The 18,857-nt window shown below is 45.2% G+C and overlaps 1 protein-coding gene across 1 annotated transcript in view; it reads right to left on the bottom strand.

The window, feature by feature from the left end:
- Window positions 1-515: 515 nt before the first annotated feature.
- LOC149461878 (uncharacterized) overlaps window positions 516-18,857 on the bottom strand; it is a 51,570-nt gene continuing 33,228 nt past the window's right edge. The window contains 1 exon segment of the mRNA XM_089677728.1: window positions 516-2,872. Within this exon segment, the coding sequence (XP_089533854.1) occupies window positions 1,484-2,872 (1,389 nt within the window). The 3' untranslated portion in view covers window positions 516-1,483.

The following is an 18,857-nucleotide window of genomic DNA, read 5'->3' as shown; positions in this document are numbered from 1 at the left end:
TGGTCTCTTTTAATTCTTTAAGGGCTTTTCTTTCCTTTTTTGTAAGATTGTCACCAATTGGCATTCTCCACTCAAGGTTTTTTAGATCATCAGCAACTAAATCTAGAAATGCCGATATTCTCATGTTGGAATGTATTTTTGGCATTTTAGTTGACCTAATATTTAGATCGACTTTTCTGATCACATCATTGTGATTATCCAATTCTTTGCAGCACATATATATCCAGACCGGTCTTGGTGTGATTTTAATGGTTTTAGGTCTGTGTGTATTGTCTCATACTGAGGTGATGGTAAACCAGGGCGATTGCCCAATTGTCAATCATTAATGTGCGATAAAGCATTATTTTTGGAAATTTTTCAGATATGTGACTGCCTAGTCCAGCCTTTCTCAGCCAGGGTTCCTCCAAAGGGTTCTAGGGCTTCCTTGTCACTTCATTGGGCTGTATATGGAAGTGTCACCGACCAGCCATTTCTGGATACACAGCTTTGTCATCATTGCACACACACCATTTTTTTCTGTTCCAATACATTTTTTATTATAATTTCACTTTTAACAAGATTGCAGAAAAAAAATCAGTAAATGGTAAAAGAAGGAATATGATTGGTCAGGAAGATCCCTTGTCTGGAATGTGGGGGCGGAGTCATTATTATTGGTGTACAATACAATACACAACGTGTTCCATTATTATAACAAAGTATTGTAGAAAAGATCCCAACATGTGACATGGCTGAATGAATGGTGGTCATATTAGTTCATCTATTCTCTAAGTGGGGCGGTATCTATTGGGCCAATCCCTTTTACAAACCACACATAATATCGCCCTTCAAAGTGAAAACAGAAACGATTTGCACAAAATCAAAGATAAGAAATATTTTTCAGTGGATCCCCTCTACCCAGACCCCATATGTAGACATAGAACAACAAGCGGTGTTCCCTCTCGTGCCGCACTCCTCCAACCACCCAAACCCACACAGAAGCCAAGGGAAATAATGAGAGGAAAGTTCCCCCCTAGTTTGGGGCGGAGTTCTCCTTCCCTCCTGTTGGGGGATAGGAGAAGGATGGACTGAAGACAGAGAGACGCTTCGGGGTCACCACTGTTCTGTAGAGCCTTGAAATGAAGGACATCAACTTCAGAAGTTCTTGTTGTCTGTGTAAAGTTCCCCGATAACGAGATCTGGGCTCTCCCGGCTTCTAGCTCTGTAACCCGCTATATCATTATCAGGAAACGCAACTCCGACACCCAAGAAGGGCTGAAGTTGTGTCCTTCATTTCCAGGATCTACTGACCACTCTGCACCCCGACATTTACTGCACTTCATCCATGTCTTTGGGGGCCTCTCATCTCCTTATCAACTGTTTCTTCCATGATGAAGATCAGCCATGGAGTATATCTGAAGTGTATATCAGGGTGTGCTTCTTCCCCACATGAGAGCTGGGATGTCCAGCAACATTCATCTAGAAGACGTTTCCCGCACTCAAGGCACTAATACACCTCCAGGGTTGTGTGGGACCCCTGATGTACAGGAAGGCAGGACTTCAGTGAGGAACATTTCCCTCACTCAGGACAGGAAAGTGGCTTCTCCCCCGTGTGAGACCTCTGATGTTTGGAAAGATGGGACTTCTGTGAAAAACATTTTCCACACTCAGGACAGGAATACGGCTTCTCCCCCGTGTGAGATCTCTGATGTGTGTGAAGATTGGTCTTGTATGAAAAACACTTCCCGCACTCAGAACAGGAATACAACTTCTCCCCTGTGTGACATCTCTGATGTTTGTGAAGACTAGACATGTCTATAAAAGATTTCCTGCACTCTGTACAAGAATATGGCTTCTCCCCCGTATGAGATCTCTGATGTGTGTAAAGATTGGACTTCTGTGAAAAACATTTCCCGCACTCTGGACAGGAATACGGCTTCTCCCCTGTGTGAGATCTCTGATGTGTGTAAAGACTGGACTTCACTGAAAAACATTTCCCACACTCTGGACAGGAATACGGCTTCTTCCCTGTGTGAGATCTCTGATGTGTATAAAGATTGGACTTCCATGAAAAACATTTCCCGCACTCAGAACAGGAATATAGCTTTGTCCCCATGTGAGATTTCTGATGTGTGTAAAGATTGGTCTTCTTTGAAAAACATTTCCCACACACAGGACAGGAATATGGCTTCTCCCCCGTGTGAGATCGCTGATGTGTGTAAAGACTAGACTTCACTGAAAAACATTTCCCGCACTCAGGACAGGAATACGGCTTCTCCCCCGTGTGAGATCTCTGATGTGTGTAAAGATGGGATATCTGTGTAAAACATTTCCCACACACAGGACAGGAATATGGCTTCTCCCCCGTGTGATATCTCTGATGTTTGTGAAGACTGGACTTCTGTGAAAAACATTTCCCGCACTCTGGACAGGAATACAGCTTCTCCCCCGTGTGAGATCTCTGATGTGTGTAAAGATTGGACATCTGTGAAAAACATTTCCCACACTCAGGACAGGAATATGGCTTCTCCCCTGTGTGAGATCTCTTATGTGTGTTAAGATTGTACTTGCATGAAAAACATTTCCCGCACTCAGGACAGGAATACGGCTTCTCCCCTGTGTGAGATCTTTTACGCACATTAAGATGGGATTTACAGTGAAAACCCTTCCCATACTCAGTACAGGAGAAGCTCTTCCCCGTTGGAAGGCCGGCCCGGTCCAGGACAGTCTGAGGTTCCTCAGGATACGAGGAATCCGATGGTCCATCTACACTGGGTGGTGCCGGATGGACATTGGAGGGAGCTGGGTTTTCTCCTGGACTATACTGTGTGATGTCCTCATCTTCTACTTTCCAGTCTGGAGACAAAGTGAGACAATCCTCTGAGGTTTTCCTCATCTCCCGGCCATGGACTAAAATACAAAGACAAAGAGGATTACTAGACAGGAGCTGATTGGTTCTCCCAAGGCAGGACTCCGCCCACATCAGGCAGCTTGGTCTCTGAGGAGCTTACAATTCCACCCTCAAGGGAACTAGGAAATGGCTCCTCTGATCTCCTACCAGGTCATTTCTTTATTCATGGACCTTAGTCAGAGAGTGAGGAAACAACCAGAACTGTCTTTTATAGGAGGGACAGTGATGAGGGGATTATAGGACGAGGGTCCCCACCCGCTCTATCACTCATCGCCATCTTCCCAACACAAGAAGTACTGCACTTCCTTATTTAGTCCATGATTTAGTCATGAAGAACAGCGGGGCTGAGCCCCACCAGAGGTCAGAGAGTGAGGATGGGGGGAGAACAACCAAGATGAAGACTGGACTGATCCTGAAGACCACCATCATTGGGGTATTGACTCCTCCCTCATTATCACTTTCTGTTTAAGGGTCCAAAGTTGGAGGATGTTATCACATTATTATCACCATGTAAAAGTCTGTGCTCTAATCACATCATCCGATCTAAAATGTCCAGCTGGGAGGAAATGGGGGGTAACAAAAAAGAATCCATATTATGTGTATATATAGCAGTGGGGGGAGGGGGAGAGCAGAAGTCAGGAGTATGTAATGTAAGACATAGAGTATATAGTGCAGGGGTCAGGAGGATGTAATGTACAACATAGAGTATATAGTGCAGGGGTCAGGAGTATGTAATGTACAACATGGAGTATATAGTGCAGGGGTCAGGAGTATGTAATGTACAACATAGAGTATATAGTGCAGGGGTCAGGAGTATGGAATGTACAACATAGAGTATATAGTGCAGGGGTCAGGAGTATGTAATGTACAACAGAGTATATAGTGCAGGGGTCAGGAGTATGTAATGTACAACATAGAGTATATAGTGCAGGGGTCAGGAGTATGTAATGTACAACAGAGTATATAGTGCAGGGGTCAGGAGTATGTAATGTACAACATAGAGTATATAGTGCAGGGGTCAGGAGTATGTAATGTACAACAGAGTATATAGTGCAGGGGTCAGGAGTATGTAATGTACAACATAGAGTATATAGTGCTGGGGTCAGGAGTATGTAATGTACAACATGGAGTATATAGTGCAGGGGTCAGGAGTATGTAATGTACAACATAGAGTATATAGTGCAGGGGTCAGGAGTACGTAATGTACAACACAGAGTATATAGTGCAGGAGTCAGGAGTATGTAATGTACAACATAGAGTATATAGTGCAGGGGTCAGGAGTATGTAATGTACAACATAGAGTATATAGTGCAGGGGTCAGGAGTATGTAATGTACAACACATAGTATATAGTGCAGGGGTCAGGAGTATGGAATGGACAATATAAATTATATAGTGTAATGGTCAGGCTTCATAATATTGGCATTCAGTAATCAATTGTAATCTAAAATGTTTACTGTAGACAAGTTGCAGAGATCCCACACCGCTGCCTCCCATCTCCTGAGACTGCACTCAGTGACTTGGGTCTGAGACACTACAGACATATCCCTCCACCCGGCACAGGTGACAAATACTGGGAGAATTGCTATGTCACCACCATGAGGAATAAGATCAAAAGAACATGTCCAGGTGTCTAGGTCTAGTAACACTTATGGTGAACATCAACATTTTGCTGCCAGCTGATCCCCAGAACCTCCATAAATCCAGTCTAGATACATAAATTGTGTCTGCAGCACAGAGAAGGAAGATTATCCGAGAGAAATCCAGGAATACAGGACGGGGAACACAGCTCAGGAAAGTGACCAGGGGATTACAGGCTGATATCACCCAGTCCCCGCCCTACTCTGGACCAATCAGTGAGCAGTATGGGTGGAGGAATGGATTTAGTGTTCATGACCCACCTGTGCTGATCTCTGTAGGAGTGTCCTCCTCTATAAATGTCCCCGTTATTCCATCCTCCTCCATAGACTGCTGATCATCCCTCACATACGCCTCTTCTTCTTCTGCTTTCACCTCAAATTCTATATCGATTGGATCTCCACTCTAAATCAAGGAAATGAGAGAAAATATCATCTGTAAAATATAAGATTTATGATTGTGACATCACACACAAAATCCACACATTGTCTCCCTTCACAGAAGCAGATCACATGTGATATGTGGGTACATTTCCCCTAAATACCGCATGCCATCCTGAAACTGTCCATTTCCTATCCCGTGTTGCGGTATTGACCACAAACACTGAACACGCTCAGTAAATACCGCATGAACAGGCGTTACATTCACAGAAGGAAATAAAGAATGAAATGCATGCGGTCATTAATTAGTGGTGGAGACATGCGGCATTCAGGAAATGTGTACTGCTTGGTAAAGAGTGGGCGGCCGCTGGCATTATTATTATTATTATACAGTATTTATAAAGCGCCAATAGTTCACTCAGCGCTGTACATTACAAAGGGGGACAGAACATGTGACAGAACAATACCAATACAATGCAAAACATGAGGGGATCGAGGGCCCTGCTCTTTCCAGCTTACAATCTAGGAGGGAGGGGATGGTGGTACAGGAGGAGATAGCTGTGGGGGATGGAGTGGTAGGAAGAGTGGAGGAGGTCGGCAAGTTAGCAGGGGGTGGGGTAGGCTTCCCTGAAGAGGTGGGTTTTCAGGGTGCGCTTAAAGGAGAGGAGAGTAGGTGATAATCTGATGGGTTGGGGCAGGGAGTTCCAGAGGATGGGTGACACCCTGGAGAAGTCCTGGAGGCAGGCATGGGAGGAGGAGACCAGGGAACTAGAGAGAAGGAGGTCTTGTGAGGAGCAGAATGTGCGTGTTGGGCGGTACTTGGATATTAGGTCAGTGATGTAGTTCGGGGCAGTATGGTGGACAGCTTTGTACGTCAGTGTTAGGATTTTGAATTTGATCCGTTGCGCAAATGGAGGCCAGTGGAGGGCTTGGCAGAGGGGGGTGGCGGAGATGGAGCGGTTGGAAAGGTGAATGAGTCTGGCAGCCGTATTGAGGATGGACTGAAGCGGGGATAGCCAGCGGCGAGGCAGGCCAGTGAGGAGGGAGTTGCAGTAGTCAAGTCGTGATATGATGAGGGAGTGGATGAGCTGTTTAGTGGTTTCTGGGGTTAGGAACGTGCGGATTTTGGCGATGTTGCGGAGGTGGAGTCTGCATGACCTTGTTAAAGATTGGACTTGGGGCTGGAAGGATAGGTTGGAGTCCAGAATGACACCAAGTACTCTGGCCTGCAGGGCGGGTTTGATGGTGGCGTTGTTGGACATGATGGTGAAGTCGATGGGGGGTGGTGTCCGGGCTGGGGGGGAAGACAAGAAACTCGGTTTTGGAGAGGTTCAGTTTAAGGAAGTGGAGCGACATCCAGTCTGATATGTCACTCAGTAGGTGTGTGATTCGGGCGTAGACTGAGGGGGTGAGGTGGGGGGTTGAGAGATAGATTTGTGTCGTCGGCATAGAGGTGGTAGTTGAAGCCGTGAGAGTGTATGAGTTGGCCAAGGGAGGAGGTGTAGATGGAGAAGAGAAGGGGCCCGAGGACAGAGCCTTGAGGGACCCCAACAGAGAGGGGGAGTGAGGGGGAGGTGGTAGCATTATAGGAAACGCTGAAAGAGCGTTGTGACAGGTAGGATGAGAGCCAGGAGAGAGCAGAATCTCTGAGGCCGAGAGAGGGTAGTTTTTTGAGGAGGAGGGGGTGGTCGACTGTGTCGAAGGCTGCGGAGAGGTCAAGGAGTAGGAGCACTGAATAGTGGCCATTAGCTTTGGCGGTTAGCAGGTCGTTGGAGAGTTTGCGTAAGGCGGTTTCGGTGGAGTGTAGGGGATGGAAGCCGGACTGTAGGGGATCGAGGAGGCATCCTTAACAATCAGTAAACAACATGGTTGTTAGGGAGCGAGCAGCCGCCGCCACGTCCTAACCAATAAATCTTAAAAAAATAATTACCGGCAATTAAATATTAAGAAAATGGCGTGGAGTCCCCCCTCGGGTCTGGTATGGATTTTGAGGGGGACCCCTTGCCAAAATTAAAGAAATACATATCAGACCCCTATCTGAGCATGCTGCCTGGAAGGTCAGGAAAAGGGGGGATGAGCAAGTGACCCCCCCTCCTGAAACATACCAGGCCACGTGCCCTTAACATGGAGTGGATGTTCTGGGGCAGGGGGGGCTTTGCTCCCCCAGAGCACCTTGTCCATGTTGATAGGGACAAGGGACTCTTCCCCAGAACCCAGGCTAGTGGCTGTGGGGGTTTGCAGGCAGGAGACTTAAGAAATTTAACAAAGGGGCCCTCAGATCCCTCACCCCATGTGAATGAGTATGGGGTACATGGTACCCCTAATTATTCACCCCAAAAAATATAAGACAGTTTTTGACAAATCCTTTTTTAAAAAAACAAAAATAAAGCAAAATGTCCCCCCGGTGTAGATCCATCATCAATCACGATGCTCGCTGTCACCGCTGACTCAGAAAGAAAAGCTCCGCTCCCAATGAAGACTCCCCTCTGTCTGACAGCTCTGCTGCCTCCTGCCACTAAATATACTAAGGGGCGGTGCCACTCGGTGACGTCACTGACTGGGGCATGTTGTATTGGTGATGTCACTGACCGGGGCATGTTGTATTGGTGACGTCACAAGAGGGCAAGGCCACCCAGTGATGTCACAGGGTGGTAGAACTCCTTAGTTTTTTCACACGTGGGAGGCGACGGAGCTGTCAGACAGCAGGAGGAGAGCATTGTTTTTTCTTCGAGTCAGCGATGACAGCGAGTATTGTGATTGGATCATCGATGGATCTACATCAGGAGGATGTTTTTCTTTATTTTTGTTTTGTCAAAAATTTATTCCAGTGCTTTTTTTACCCTTTTTTGGTGAATGAATAGGGGTACTATGTACTCTATACTCATTCACATTGTGGGGGGCCGGGATCTGGGGGCCTCCATGTTAAAGGTGGCTTCCAGATTCCAATAAGCCCCCCACGCACAGTGCCCAGGGATGTGGGGAAGGGACCCTTTTCCCCATCGACATGGAGACAAGGTGCTTTTGAGGGGTGGCAGAGTGCCCCTGCCCTGAAGCACCCACCTCATGTTGAGGATATGTGGCCTACTATGGTTCAGGAGGAAGGTGGGCACTCACTAAGGGTCTGGTATTGATTTTGAAGGGGAACCCACAACATTTTTTTACTATTTTGGCATCGGGGTTTCACTCAAAACCCATACCAGACCTGTCACAGCTGTCAGCGGGGAACTTGGTGGCCATCCGCTCCTTGTTTACTGGTTGTTGGGGACACTGGCGGCTGCCCTCTCCTTAACAACAAGCTATTTACAAGTGTTGCTATGGACACCAGTGGTAAATTACTCGCAGGCTTCACTACTAAAAAACAGAATGCAGCATCTTACTACATACTGGGATACGGGAAGATACAGCTTTGTGATTGGAGCCCATAGTCTCTACAAGTCCATGTTCTAGATTCTCCATCCCACCAACCTTGTAATAGTGAGGGATGGTGTGACCTTCCTGTGTGGAATCCCGGGAATACAGAGGACGGGGACATCTCTCTGGTGGGTTCCTGGTATTAGGTGGCTCCATCATATCCTTGTGTCCTTCTGAAAACTCCTCCATCACTCCATACTCCTCATCCTCCTCTTTATACTCTTCTTTAACATCAATATTATCATCCCCGAGGATTCCACTCTGAAAGATATAATAAAACATTCATTGTAACAAACATGCTGTGTATAAATCACAACTACCAATAATTGTCATCATCTACCTGATGATGGTGAGGGATGGTGTGACCTTCCTGTGTGGAATCCCGGGAATACAGAGGACGGGGACATCTCTCTGGTGGGTTCCCATGACTGGATCCATCTGTAGGAAACACACACACTGACTGAATCCATTGTTTCTATGTGTTTATCAGATGATGGGGGATCTAGGTGGATCCTCCGTACTGCTCTCTCCTTTACAATAAAGTCTCCTCTTACCCGGTGATGTGAGGGGCGGCTGATTGTCCATCATGACGTCCTTGTAGAGATCCTTGTGTCCTTCTAAATACTCCCACTCCTCCATGGAGAAATAGACAGTGACACCCTGACACCTTATAGGAACCTGACACACACAATGATACAGTCACCATCCAGACACATCCCTTGTCTGTTACTGGAGAATGTCCCAGAATTCCCGGCACCGCTCACCTCTCCTGTCAGCAGCTCAGTGATCTCTCTGGTGACTTCTAGAATCTTCTTCTTCTTTCTCTCTTCTATCAGGGAGGGAGGTGGAGGCAATGTGATGTCATATGATCTCCAGACTTCACAGGAGGAAAACTCTACATCTGAACACAAATAGTCACATCAAATGATATTCCCAGAATCCTCCTCACCTCTCCATTCAGGTCTCCATTTTATTAAAGCCCCACTTCAGGCTGAGGTATAATTCCCCCCCACAGGACCCCCACACTACGCAGGGTATAGGCTTGTTGCAGCATTCTGATGTCATTACATACAACGCAGGACCAACAGTCCCACTTTACATGTGAGGATACCAAGGGGCCCCACATCCTAAGAGCATCAGAAAAATGTCAGATGGAGGGACATTGGGAGGAGGAGCTGTGAGGTCAGTGTGATGTCATAGGATTCTCTGACTCTGAATGGAGGGACTTTGGGAGGAGGAGCTGTAAGGTCAGTGTGATGTCATAGGATTCTCTGACTCTGGATGGAGGGACATTGGGGGAGGAGCTGTGAGGTCAGTGTGATGTCAAAGGATTCTCTGACTCTGGATGGAGGGATTTTGGGAGGAGGAGCTGTGAGGTCAGTGTGATGTCATAGGATTCTCTGACTTCCATCATGAAGGAGATGAGGGGGAGGGGAGGAAGTCACTGAAGGTGACCATAGATCCATGGAATTTCAGCTGGTTCAGCAGGGATCGCTCACATTTCCATCCATGTGTGGCCACTTCCAGACAAAAGCCACTCCCCCAGCGGCTGCAGCCAATAGCTTCAGTGCTGATCTGTGTATTCTGAGAGCGGAGGAGTCCCCCCATTGTCAGAATACAAGAGTGCAGCGGGGAGGATTCCCCCATCCACCTCCAATGTGTGGATGGGGGAATCACTTCAGTTTTTCTGGTCATCCCGCTGGCTGAACGATAAAACTGAACCATGTAGGCCAGCTTTGGGAGCAAATATATTATCATCAACTCCTCCCCCTGAAGGGGTTCATCTACGTATTACCTCCTCTGCTGCCAGATCCAGGAATGTCTTCTCTTTACTTCTTCATTCATAGAACTTCCTGTCTATACCTGACATCACTTCCTGTCTGTACCCGACATCACTTCCTGCCTGTACCTGACATCACTTCCTGCCTGTACCTGACATCACTTCCGGTCTTCCATAGAGACTTCCTGTCTGTCTTTCCTAGAGACTTCCTGTCTGGGTAGAAGTGAGATCGCCACCTTGTGGAGCTCAGAGGAACTGCAGCCCCGAGAAGTGTCTGGTAGCTGTTTCATGTACAGGAATGAAGACAACACAAGCTGCTGGTGTGAGGAATCATGTTGTACAACAGAACTGCATCCAGGTCAGCATAGAACAGGAAGCAGGAAGTATAAGGTGATGCAATATTCCCGGATACAAGTCGGGTCACAGTATTTGTACAATGACTCTATAACGTCTCCCTTTTTTACATTCAATTCAAACCTTGTAAACAATGAAACTAAAACAGATCCTGAACAGTCTTGAACATGGCATGCTGTGTGACTGGTAGATACACTACAGATTGAGTCTATCTGGTGGTCTGGAAACTCGACCACTATGCAAGGCCACAGGGATTTTCCTGGGGAAATCCGTTCAGCTCCAGAAGGTGTTGATAAGGAGCGACCCTCTTTCCTGGCTGGTGTGGTTGGCAGAGAAGAACTTGACGGGATATGTGGCTGCATTATGTCATCCTCATTGTATCCCGATATGACAGCGGAGTTCTCTCTGCTTTGAGTATATGGTCCAGTAGGACTCAGGGCATTGAGCACCTCAGGAGGATCACGTGCAGGATGCTCATAGGCTTGTGCGGTGAATCGTTCTGCCTTTTGCAGGTCCACTCAATTGCAGTGGTAAAGACTGCCTTCTACATCCACAAGATATGATCGAGGAGCAACCCTCTGAACACAGGAACCCAGTCTCTAGCGACCGGTAAAATCACCAGGAATCGGCTTCATACGGATTGGCTGCCCAATGCTTAGTTCAGGCAAGTCTTTAGCAGACACATCGTATGACAGTTTGGCAATCTGTTTCCTCCGCTGCAGTTTCGCCGGGACACCTGTAACCACACAAGGATCAAGTAATATGTTGGCCACAGGCAATGAAGTCTTCAGTCTCCTAGACATCAAGCGCTGTGCAGGACTACTGTCCATGCCTTCAGATGGGGTGCTCCTCCAATGTAGAATGGCCTTCCACGGATCAGTACCATCAAACTTGGCCTTCTTACAAAGATTCTTCACTATCTTGACAGCCGATTCTGCTTTGCCATTTGCTTGCGGGTGCCTCGGGGATGAGGTAACATGATCGAATCCCCAATCTGTAGACAACCGTCTGAATTGATCACATTCAAATTGAGGTCCATTATCCGAGATGACTCTATCCGGCTGGCCATAACGTGCAAACTGTGCTTTACAACGCTTGATGGTAGTATCAGCAGACAGGTCAGGAAGTAGCTCAATCTCCCAAAAGTCGGAATAGTGATCAACAATTAGAAAATCCTGGCCAGCATAATTCAGTAAGTCCATGCTTACAATTTGCCAAGGCCGGGTGGGCAGCACATGCAACATCATAGGTTCTTTCTGTTGTGCCTGCGCATATTCATTGCATGCCGAGCAACAGCTAACAAAGTCTCTAATCTCGTTCTGCATGTTGGGCCAGTATAGGGTATCACGTGCTTGCCTATAGCATGCTTCTCCTCCAATGTGACTGGCATGAATACGAGTCAGCATCTCCCATCTTAAAGATTTAGGAATGATGACCCTTGGCCCCTTGTACAGTATACCATCCTGAATGGCGATTTCATCTCTGAAAGTCCAATATTCTCTCACAAGTAATGGGGCTTCCAACTTGGAATCAGGCCAACCATTCAGAACAACATATTTCAGAGCCTGCAAACTCTCATCGGTTTCAGTGTGCTGTTTTATCTGAAGCAATCGTTGGTCCGTGACGTATAAATAGTCTGAATGATTAATCTGTGACAGGACCTCCAGGTCCCGCTGAACATTGCAAACTGTGTGTTGTGCATACTCAGGTGTACCACCTGCTGCTGTAGCTCTGCTAAGAGTGTCACTAATGTACATTTCAGGACCAGGTTTATAGACAACATTTAGGCAATAGTTTTGTAACGTGACAACATGCTCTGTAGACGTTTGGGTGAACACAAAAGGGGTTTCTTGACAATAGAAATCAGAGGTTTATGGTCAGTTTCTGCCGTGATCTCGTCGCGCCCATAGAGGTAGTGGTGAAAGCGCTGGCAGGCAAACACTATACTCAGACATTCCTCTTCTATTTGTGCGTAGTTTTGTTCGGTAAGAGTCAGTGCTCTTGAAGCAAAAGCGATAGGCTGGCCAGCTTGCAATAGACAACACCCAAGTCCAGTTTTGCTGGCATCACTTTGAATAGTTACAGGTTTTGTAACGTCATAGTACTTCAGGACAGGTGTGTCCGTGACCAAGAGTTTGATGTCCTGCACTGCATTATCATGCTTAGGAAGCCAATGCCAAACAGCGTCCTTGTCCAGAAGCCTTCTCAATGGCTCGCAGACCTCTGAGAGGTGTGGTAGGAATTTTGTTAGGTAGGTAACAAATCCAATGAAGCGTTGCAGGGATTTCACATTTGCTGGCTGCGGCATATCCAATATGGCTCTGATTTTTTTTGAGTCAGCCTTCAAACCCTCCCAGGTTAGAATGTGTCCATGAAAGCGGACCTCTTTGACCTTGAATTGCAGTTTTTTTATGCCAAGTCTCAATTTTACCTGCCTACAACGATTCGTCAGTTCCAGCAGTTTGCCATCATGATCTTGCTCTGCTTCCTCATCTGTGTCCCCACAGTCATGCACAAGGATGTCATCAGCTATTGGTTCAATACCACCGAGTCCAGCCAATAGTTCATGTTGTTTACGTTGATACACCTCTGGTGCAACTGATACTCCAAAAGGCAGTTTGCGCCATCTTTTCCTGCCCCACGGAGTCCAGAAGGTTGTCATGTAACTACTTGCATCATCCAACTTACACTGTAAAATGCATCCCGGGCATCAACAAGTGTGAACAGACGTGCCTTTGGCAGCTTGTACAAAACATCCTCGAGAGTTGGCATGATGTAGTGAGATCGTCTCAGTGCCATATTTAAGAATTTGGGATCTATGCATATTCGTAGCTTATTTGGCTTCCTTACAATCACCATGTTACTTATCCAGCCAGTTGGGTCAGTCACTGGTGCCAAGTGTCCATTGGCCTCATACTGGTCAAGCTGTGCCTTAACTGCCTGTTTTAATGCCACCGGCACATTGCGTGGTGCACATTGGACTGGAGGGACACTCACATCAAGGTGGAAATGAACTTCCCCTGGTACAGATTCCACTGGCCCAGTGAACACATCACTAAATTCCTTTATCAGCAGTTGTTTTGTCAAGGGCCCCTTGGATAGATTGTCCATCACATTAAGCTCTGCAGGGACGGAGAAACGTATCAGCCCTAGACGCTCACAGGTTGAGCCAGACAACAGTGGCTTTTGGCAGGCTTCCACAATTTCACACTCCAGCTTGTGTGTTAGTCCACGTATGGCACATTCTGTCTTGAAGAGCCCTAGAGATTTCATAATCGCACCGGAGTATAACTTTAACCTGGTGTCACTTGGCAGTAGACGTGCTTCTGGTGCTGACACCATTTTGTCTCTTAAGCACATTACATCCCACGTTGCTCCTGAATGGAGGTGACAGGATTGGGGCTTATTATTTACATGTAAAGTGACAAACCATTTCTTTCCTCTGGATTGCACAGCGCCCATCAATTCACTGCTGTCTATAACTTCAGTGGTGTGTCTCTTCCTCATATGTGGATGTGTTCTCCACGTTGTGGAATTTGCCTATTGATGGCCGTCGTTTACTTGACAAACAAACGTTAGCAAAATGGTTTGTTCTTCCACAAGACTTCCAAGACTCCCCATAAGCTGGACATGGCTCTTTAATTCTTTCATGCACAGTCCCACAGTATTTGCAGGCTGTAGAGTTGGCAGTATTTGTGCTCATCAGGCGGCGTTGCTGAAGTTTGTTCCTGTTGCCATGCTGCATTGCAATGTTTGTGCTGTCGGTCTGCTGTCTGTCCTGTTCCATAACTTTCAGACGTCTGTCAGTGAGCTCTGCTGTACGGCACGTCTCAATGACTGTGTGTAGAGTTAACTCATGTTCTCTTAGGAGGCGCCTGCGTGTGCTCTCTCGCTAGCTATACCAACAACAATTGTGTCCCTTATCAATTGGTCTCTGAGTGCCATATTCACAAGTTGCTGCCTTTTCTCTCCAGTGTGTAACAAAGTGATCCAAAGATTCTCCCTCTTCTTGTTTGCAGCATCCAAACACATCCCTTTCATAAACGACATTTGTAGCAGGTATGAGATCATCTTCCAGTACATTTACAATGGCTGTAACATTGTGTTGCTGATCTGCTGTGAGGGTCACATTGTGTTTATACACATGCCTGCATTCACTGCCCATGACTCTTCTCAGAGTTGCTGCCGGCACTCCTGCACATTTCTCATTCCAGCCTGTAGCCAGACAATAATCTTCACATTCAGCTCTGAAAGATTCCCAATTGCTGCTCCAATCCCCACTCATTGTCATCCCCTCTGGGGGAGGTATGCCATTCATGGCAGCCATATTGTCAGGAAGCCTCTGAGCTATCAAATCTCAGACAATCCTCAGTCTCAGGCTGTAGTTCACAAACCTGTGTTTCCCAAAGCTGCTGCGCTCCAAACAAGAGGCTCAGTCCTGATTCCAGTCACTTCTGACACCATGTTTCATGTACAGGAATGAAGACAACACAAGTTGCTGGTGTGAGGAATCATGTTGTACAACAGAACTGCATCCAGGTCAGCATAGAACAGGAAGCAGGAAGTATAAGGCCATGCAATATTCCCGGATACAAGTCGGGTCACAGGATTTGTACAATGACTCTATAACAGAGGGCTTTGGGTAAGATAAAATGGGGAAGTAGAGTGTATACTTGCGGATAAATGGCTCACTTCATGTTGAATGAGTCGTGCTAGAAAGATAGACATATAGCTTAAGACGTGGTGTGTATGAAGACAGTCAACAGGGCAAAACATGGGTTAAATGTCCAAGAGGATAAGCCGTGGTGATAGACCAAGGCATGTCCAGATGTGTAGCAAGTGGTATCTCGGAATACATTGTTATATGTATATTTAAAAAAAACAAAACCATTTGATATACATGAATGAATTGAAGTTAGGGAACATATGTTATGTTTAAATGTTGATAAGGTAATTTGAAAAGATGTATGGATTATAGAACTGTGTGCTACACATATATTTTGGAGGGAAAATGTAAAACATCTATTCTTTAAGTGACATACATACTTTAAAGTATTGTGCTATAATGTTACATTTATTAAGGGGATCAATTATTTGGTGAAAGGAAAGGAAAATAATAAGGGTAAAAATATTTTTATGTGATACAAAACAAAAGGTTTATCAAATAATTCATTTTCCCATTATAGAATCAAGTTGAATATATGTTCAGATCAGTTATCTTAAGATCTAAAACGCATGAATGGAAACGAAAGTGACGAGAATGTGTATAATGGATTAAGATAAGGAAAATGATTAAGATTTGATAAATTGATCATTTTGAGAGGGAAATGTTAGAAGCTTTCCTTAACCTAATATCTAATATCTGCTTACTAACAGTACTAACATAAGTATGAATGAGTTGGATCTTAATAGAATAATTGAGTTGTTATCTTGGGTTTTTTCTCTACATTCTAGCAACATGTGGTAGTAATTAGTCTAGCTATCCCTCCCCCATCTCTGTAAGCTAAAGTTTCACTCAGACTCTGAGGGGAGGGAAGAAGACTAATACATCTATAGAAAAAAGGTGCAGTGCTAATAGTAAAACATCAATATAAAATCAATAAAATACTAGAACAAATAAGGACATGAAGTCATATATTCGTCATAAATACGATATTCAATCAAATGTCCTAAAACATGCAATGAGGTGCAATGTGTCAATTCTGCCAGGTCCCCTTTAAAAGGTGAATGATCCAAAGGTGAGCAGGAAATAAGTAAAGTGCGCACTCACCAGAAGTGCGTTTAAAATACGCATAAAAGAAGTATCCTCTCTCCTGGTGCATCTAGGATCTCCCCATCCAGGTGAAGCTGCGTTCACTAATTCTCACCGGTCATCAATCCTGGTTCAATGGTGCATCTGACACTATTACATCTCCAGAGTCCCTTCTTAAAACTTGGTGTGCAATCATGGAATGGATGTCCAGGTGCTGTAGCCGCCCTGACGCGTTTTGTGCTAAGCACGTTCTCAAAGGGTGCAGGGCTTACAGCACAGACATCCTCTCACTGCTATTTATAATTTGAAATGGCAATCGTGCTTGATGCGCCCGCCATTTTGCCAGCGACCAGCGCATGCGCAGTACGCCGGGGCCATTTTGTCGTGCTGCGCATGCGCCATTCACCTGGATGGGGAGATCCTAGATGCACCAGGAGAGAGGATACTTCTTTTATGCGTATTTTAAACGCACTTCTGGTGAGTGCGCACTTTACTTATTTCCTGCTCACCTTTGGATCATTCACCTTTTAAAGGGGACCTGGCAGAATTGACACATTGCACCTCATTGCATGTTTTAGGACATTTGATTGAATATCGTATTTATGACGAATATATGACTTCATGTCCTTATTTGTTCTAGTATTTTATTGATTTTATATTGATGTTTTACTATTAGCGCTGCACCTTTTTCTATATATTATCTTGGAAGGTCATGTTGGTTACCTTTTTGGTCTTCTAGCGGCTCTCTCTCTCTTTTATCATATCCGTATTACAGTAAGCGCTCGCTGTACAAATTTGTATCCAAGACTAATACATCTGTTGTCATTTATCATTGTGGGACTACAAGAGAATACCAGCCCACTTTTAGGAGATGGTGGGGGCTGAATTGCTCCTTTTTTAGAGCAGAACAAAGACTTTGGACACACACTTTTTTTGGAAGCAAGGCTAAGAGAGCCTACTTTATGACACCACACACATACACAATTACATATAATATTTATCTCAAGAACAGAACTATATTTTTGGACATTATTTAAACATTCTGTATTCCAATATTTTATTTCTAATTTTATGCAATTATTATTAAATCAATTTTTGAGTTTATGCAAGAGTTGGAAGGACTTTCTATTTTGAGCTTTTCTCACCAATACAAGTTAATAAAATATCAAGACAATACGGTATTTTACACAACGTGTAACATATATAATGATACAATGTATCTCTCTTCCATTCAGAGAGAGAAAATAAGGGGGTGGGCTTCATAGTGACTGATCACTGTGATAGCCAATCAGGGGCTGTCACAGCGATCATGTGACCCAGAATTGAGAGTTCCAGGACCCGGGGCTCTCACTGACACCCCGGTCTTTGTGCTGGGAGTGCGCCATGCGGTGTGCTCCCAGCACAAAGACAAGTACACACGGAAAAAATCCCAGGTCTGGTCTGAGAGGCCACTAATTTGCGTGTGCTCGGCATCAGGGGATTAAACCAACACTATGACACCAGCCATTGATTTAAAATGGGAAATTCTGCATTTGGCCTTTAGATGGCGCTAAGTATCCTAGGAATTCTCACCATCCAATAGACAAATGTGGTATTTTCCATGTGAAATGGATGGAAACCCTTCAAGCAGCTCAGCAAAGAGCCTCCTACCATTGGTCCCCCCATCCCATTCACACAGAAGGCACTTCTACCTGGGGGAGTTGTTGTTCCATTTATTAATAGACTCCTAAATGTCAGGAGATGATTATTTATTGTATTTATTATTAATACTTCCCTACCCGGCCAATTCTGACATTCCGACATGTAAAAGTCATTATTTGCTGGGAAATGACTGAGAGCCCCCAAATATTATATATAGGCAGAGACCCTGGAGAGGAACATGATTGCTGGTACAATATTTGTCGCTCCGTATTTCTGCAGATTTTTTTAATACACATTTTTTAGAAAATAAACTTTACCTCATGTTAGTGCAGCAAACACAATATAATACCATTTTGGGGTAAAAGATGATGTTATGCCGAGTAAATAGATACCTAACATGTCACGCTTTACAATTACAAATGCCAGTGGAACGGCGCAAAAATACGGGGCCTAAATCCCCCCCATAGGTGTCACTCAGGTTACCAGTGTAGAGTTACACAGGAGGTCTGATGCCGGAATTATCGCTCTCACTCTGACATTTCCAGCCATACCTGTGTGGAGACACGTGTGGGAGCCTTTGTGTGCAAACACGGGGGGGGGGGGTGCTTTCATTTTTTTATTTTATTTTTTTTCTATTTTTACTCTGTCCCAATTTATTTATTACTTTTATTGCTATCAGACAGGTTCTCTTTACTGAGACATCTGCGGTCTATTGGACCCCAGATCCCAATCTGACCATAAAAACATCCGACCAAACCAAGATCAGTTCATTCTGATGCTTTCACAAGCTGGAAATGGCTTGTTTACATCTGAGTGACTCTGGAAGTGACACAATCCTCGTTCCTTCTACATCCACGGGGGTCCTTTATCCAGATCACATCTCACCTCCTCATAGATTGTTAATAGGTTGGTCTGACAAGAACGATCTTTTCCCATAAATCCATGCTGGTTACTACTAATGATACTATGTTCATCAGCAAATTCTTGGGTATGGTCCCTTATCATCCCTCCAATA

Source organism: Staurois parvus, unplaced genomic scaffold (genome assembly GCF_062004578.1).
Source record: "Staurois parvus isolate SC_StPar_1 unplaced genomic scaffold, SC_StPar_1.0 ptg000191l, whole genome shotgun sequence".
Taxonomy (NCBI): Eukaryota; Metazoa; Chordata; class Amphibia; order Anura; family Ranidae; genus Staurois; species Staurois parvus.
Note: the sequence above shows the minus strand (reverse complement) of the source record. Positions and strands in the feature narration are given on the sequence as shown.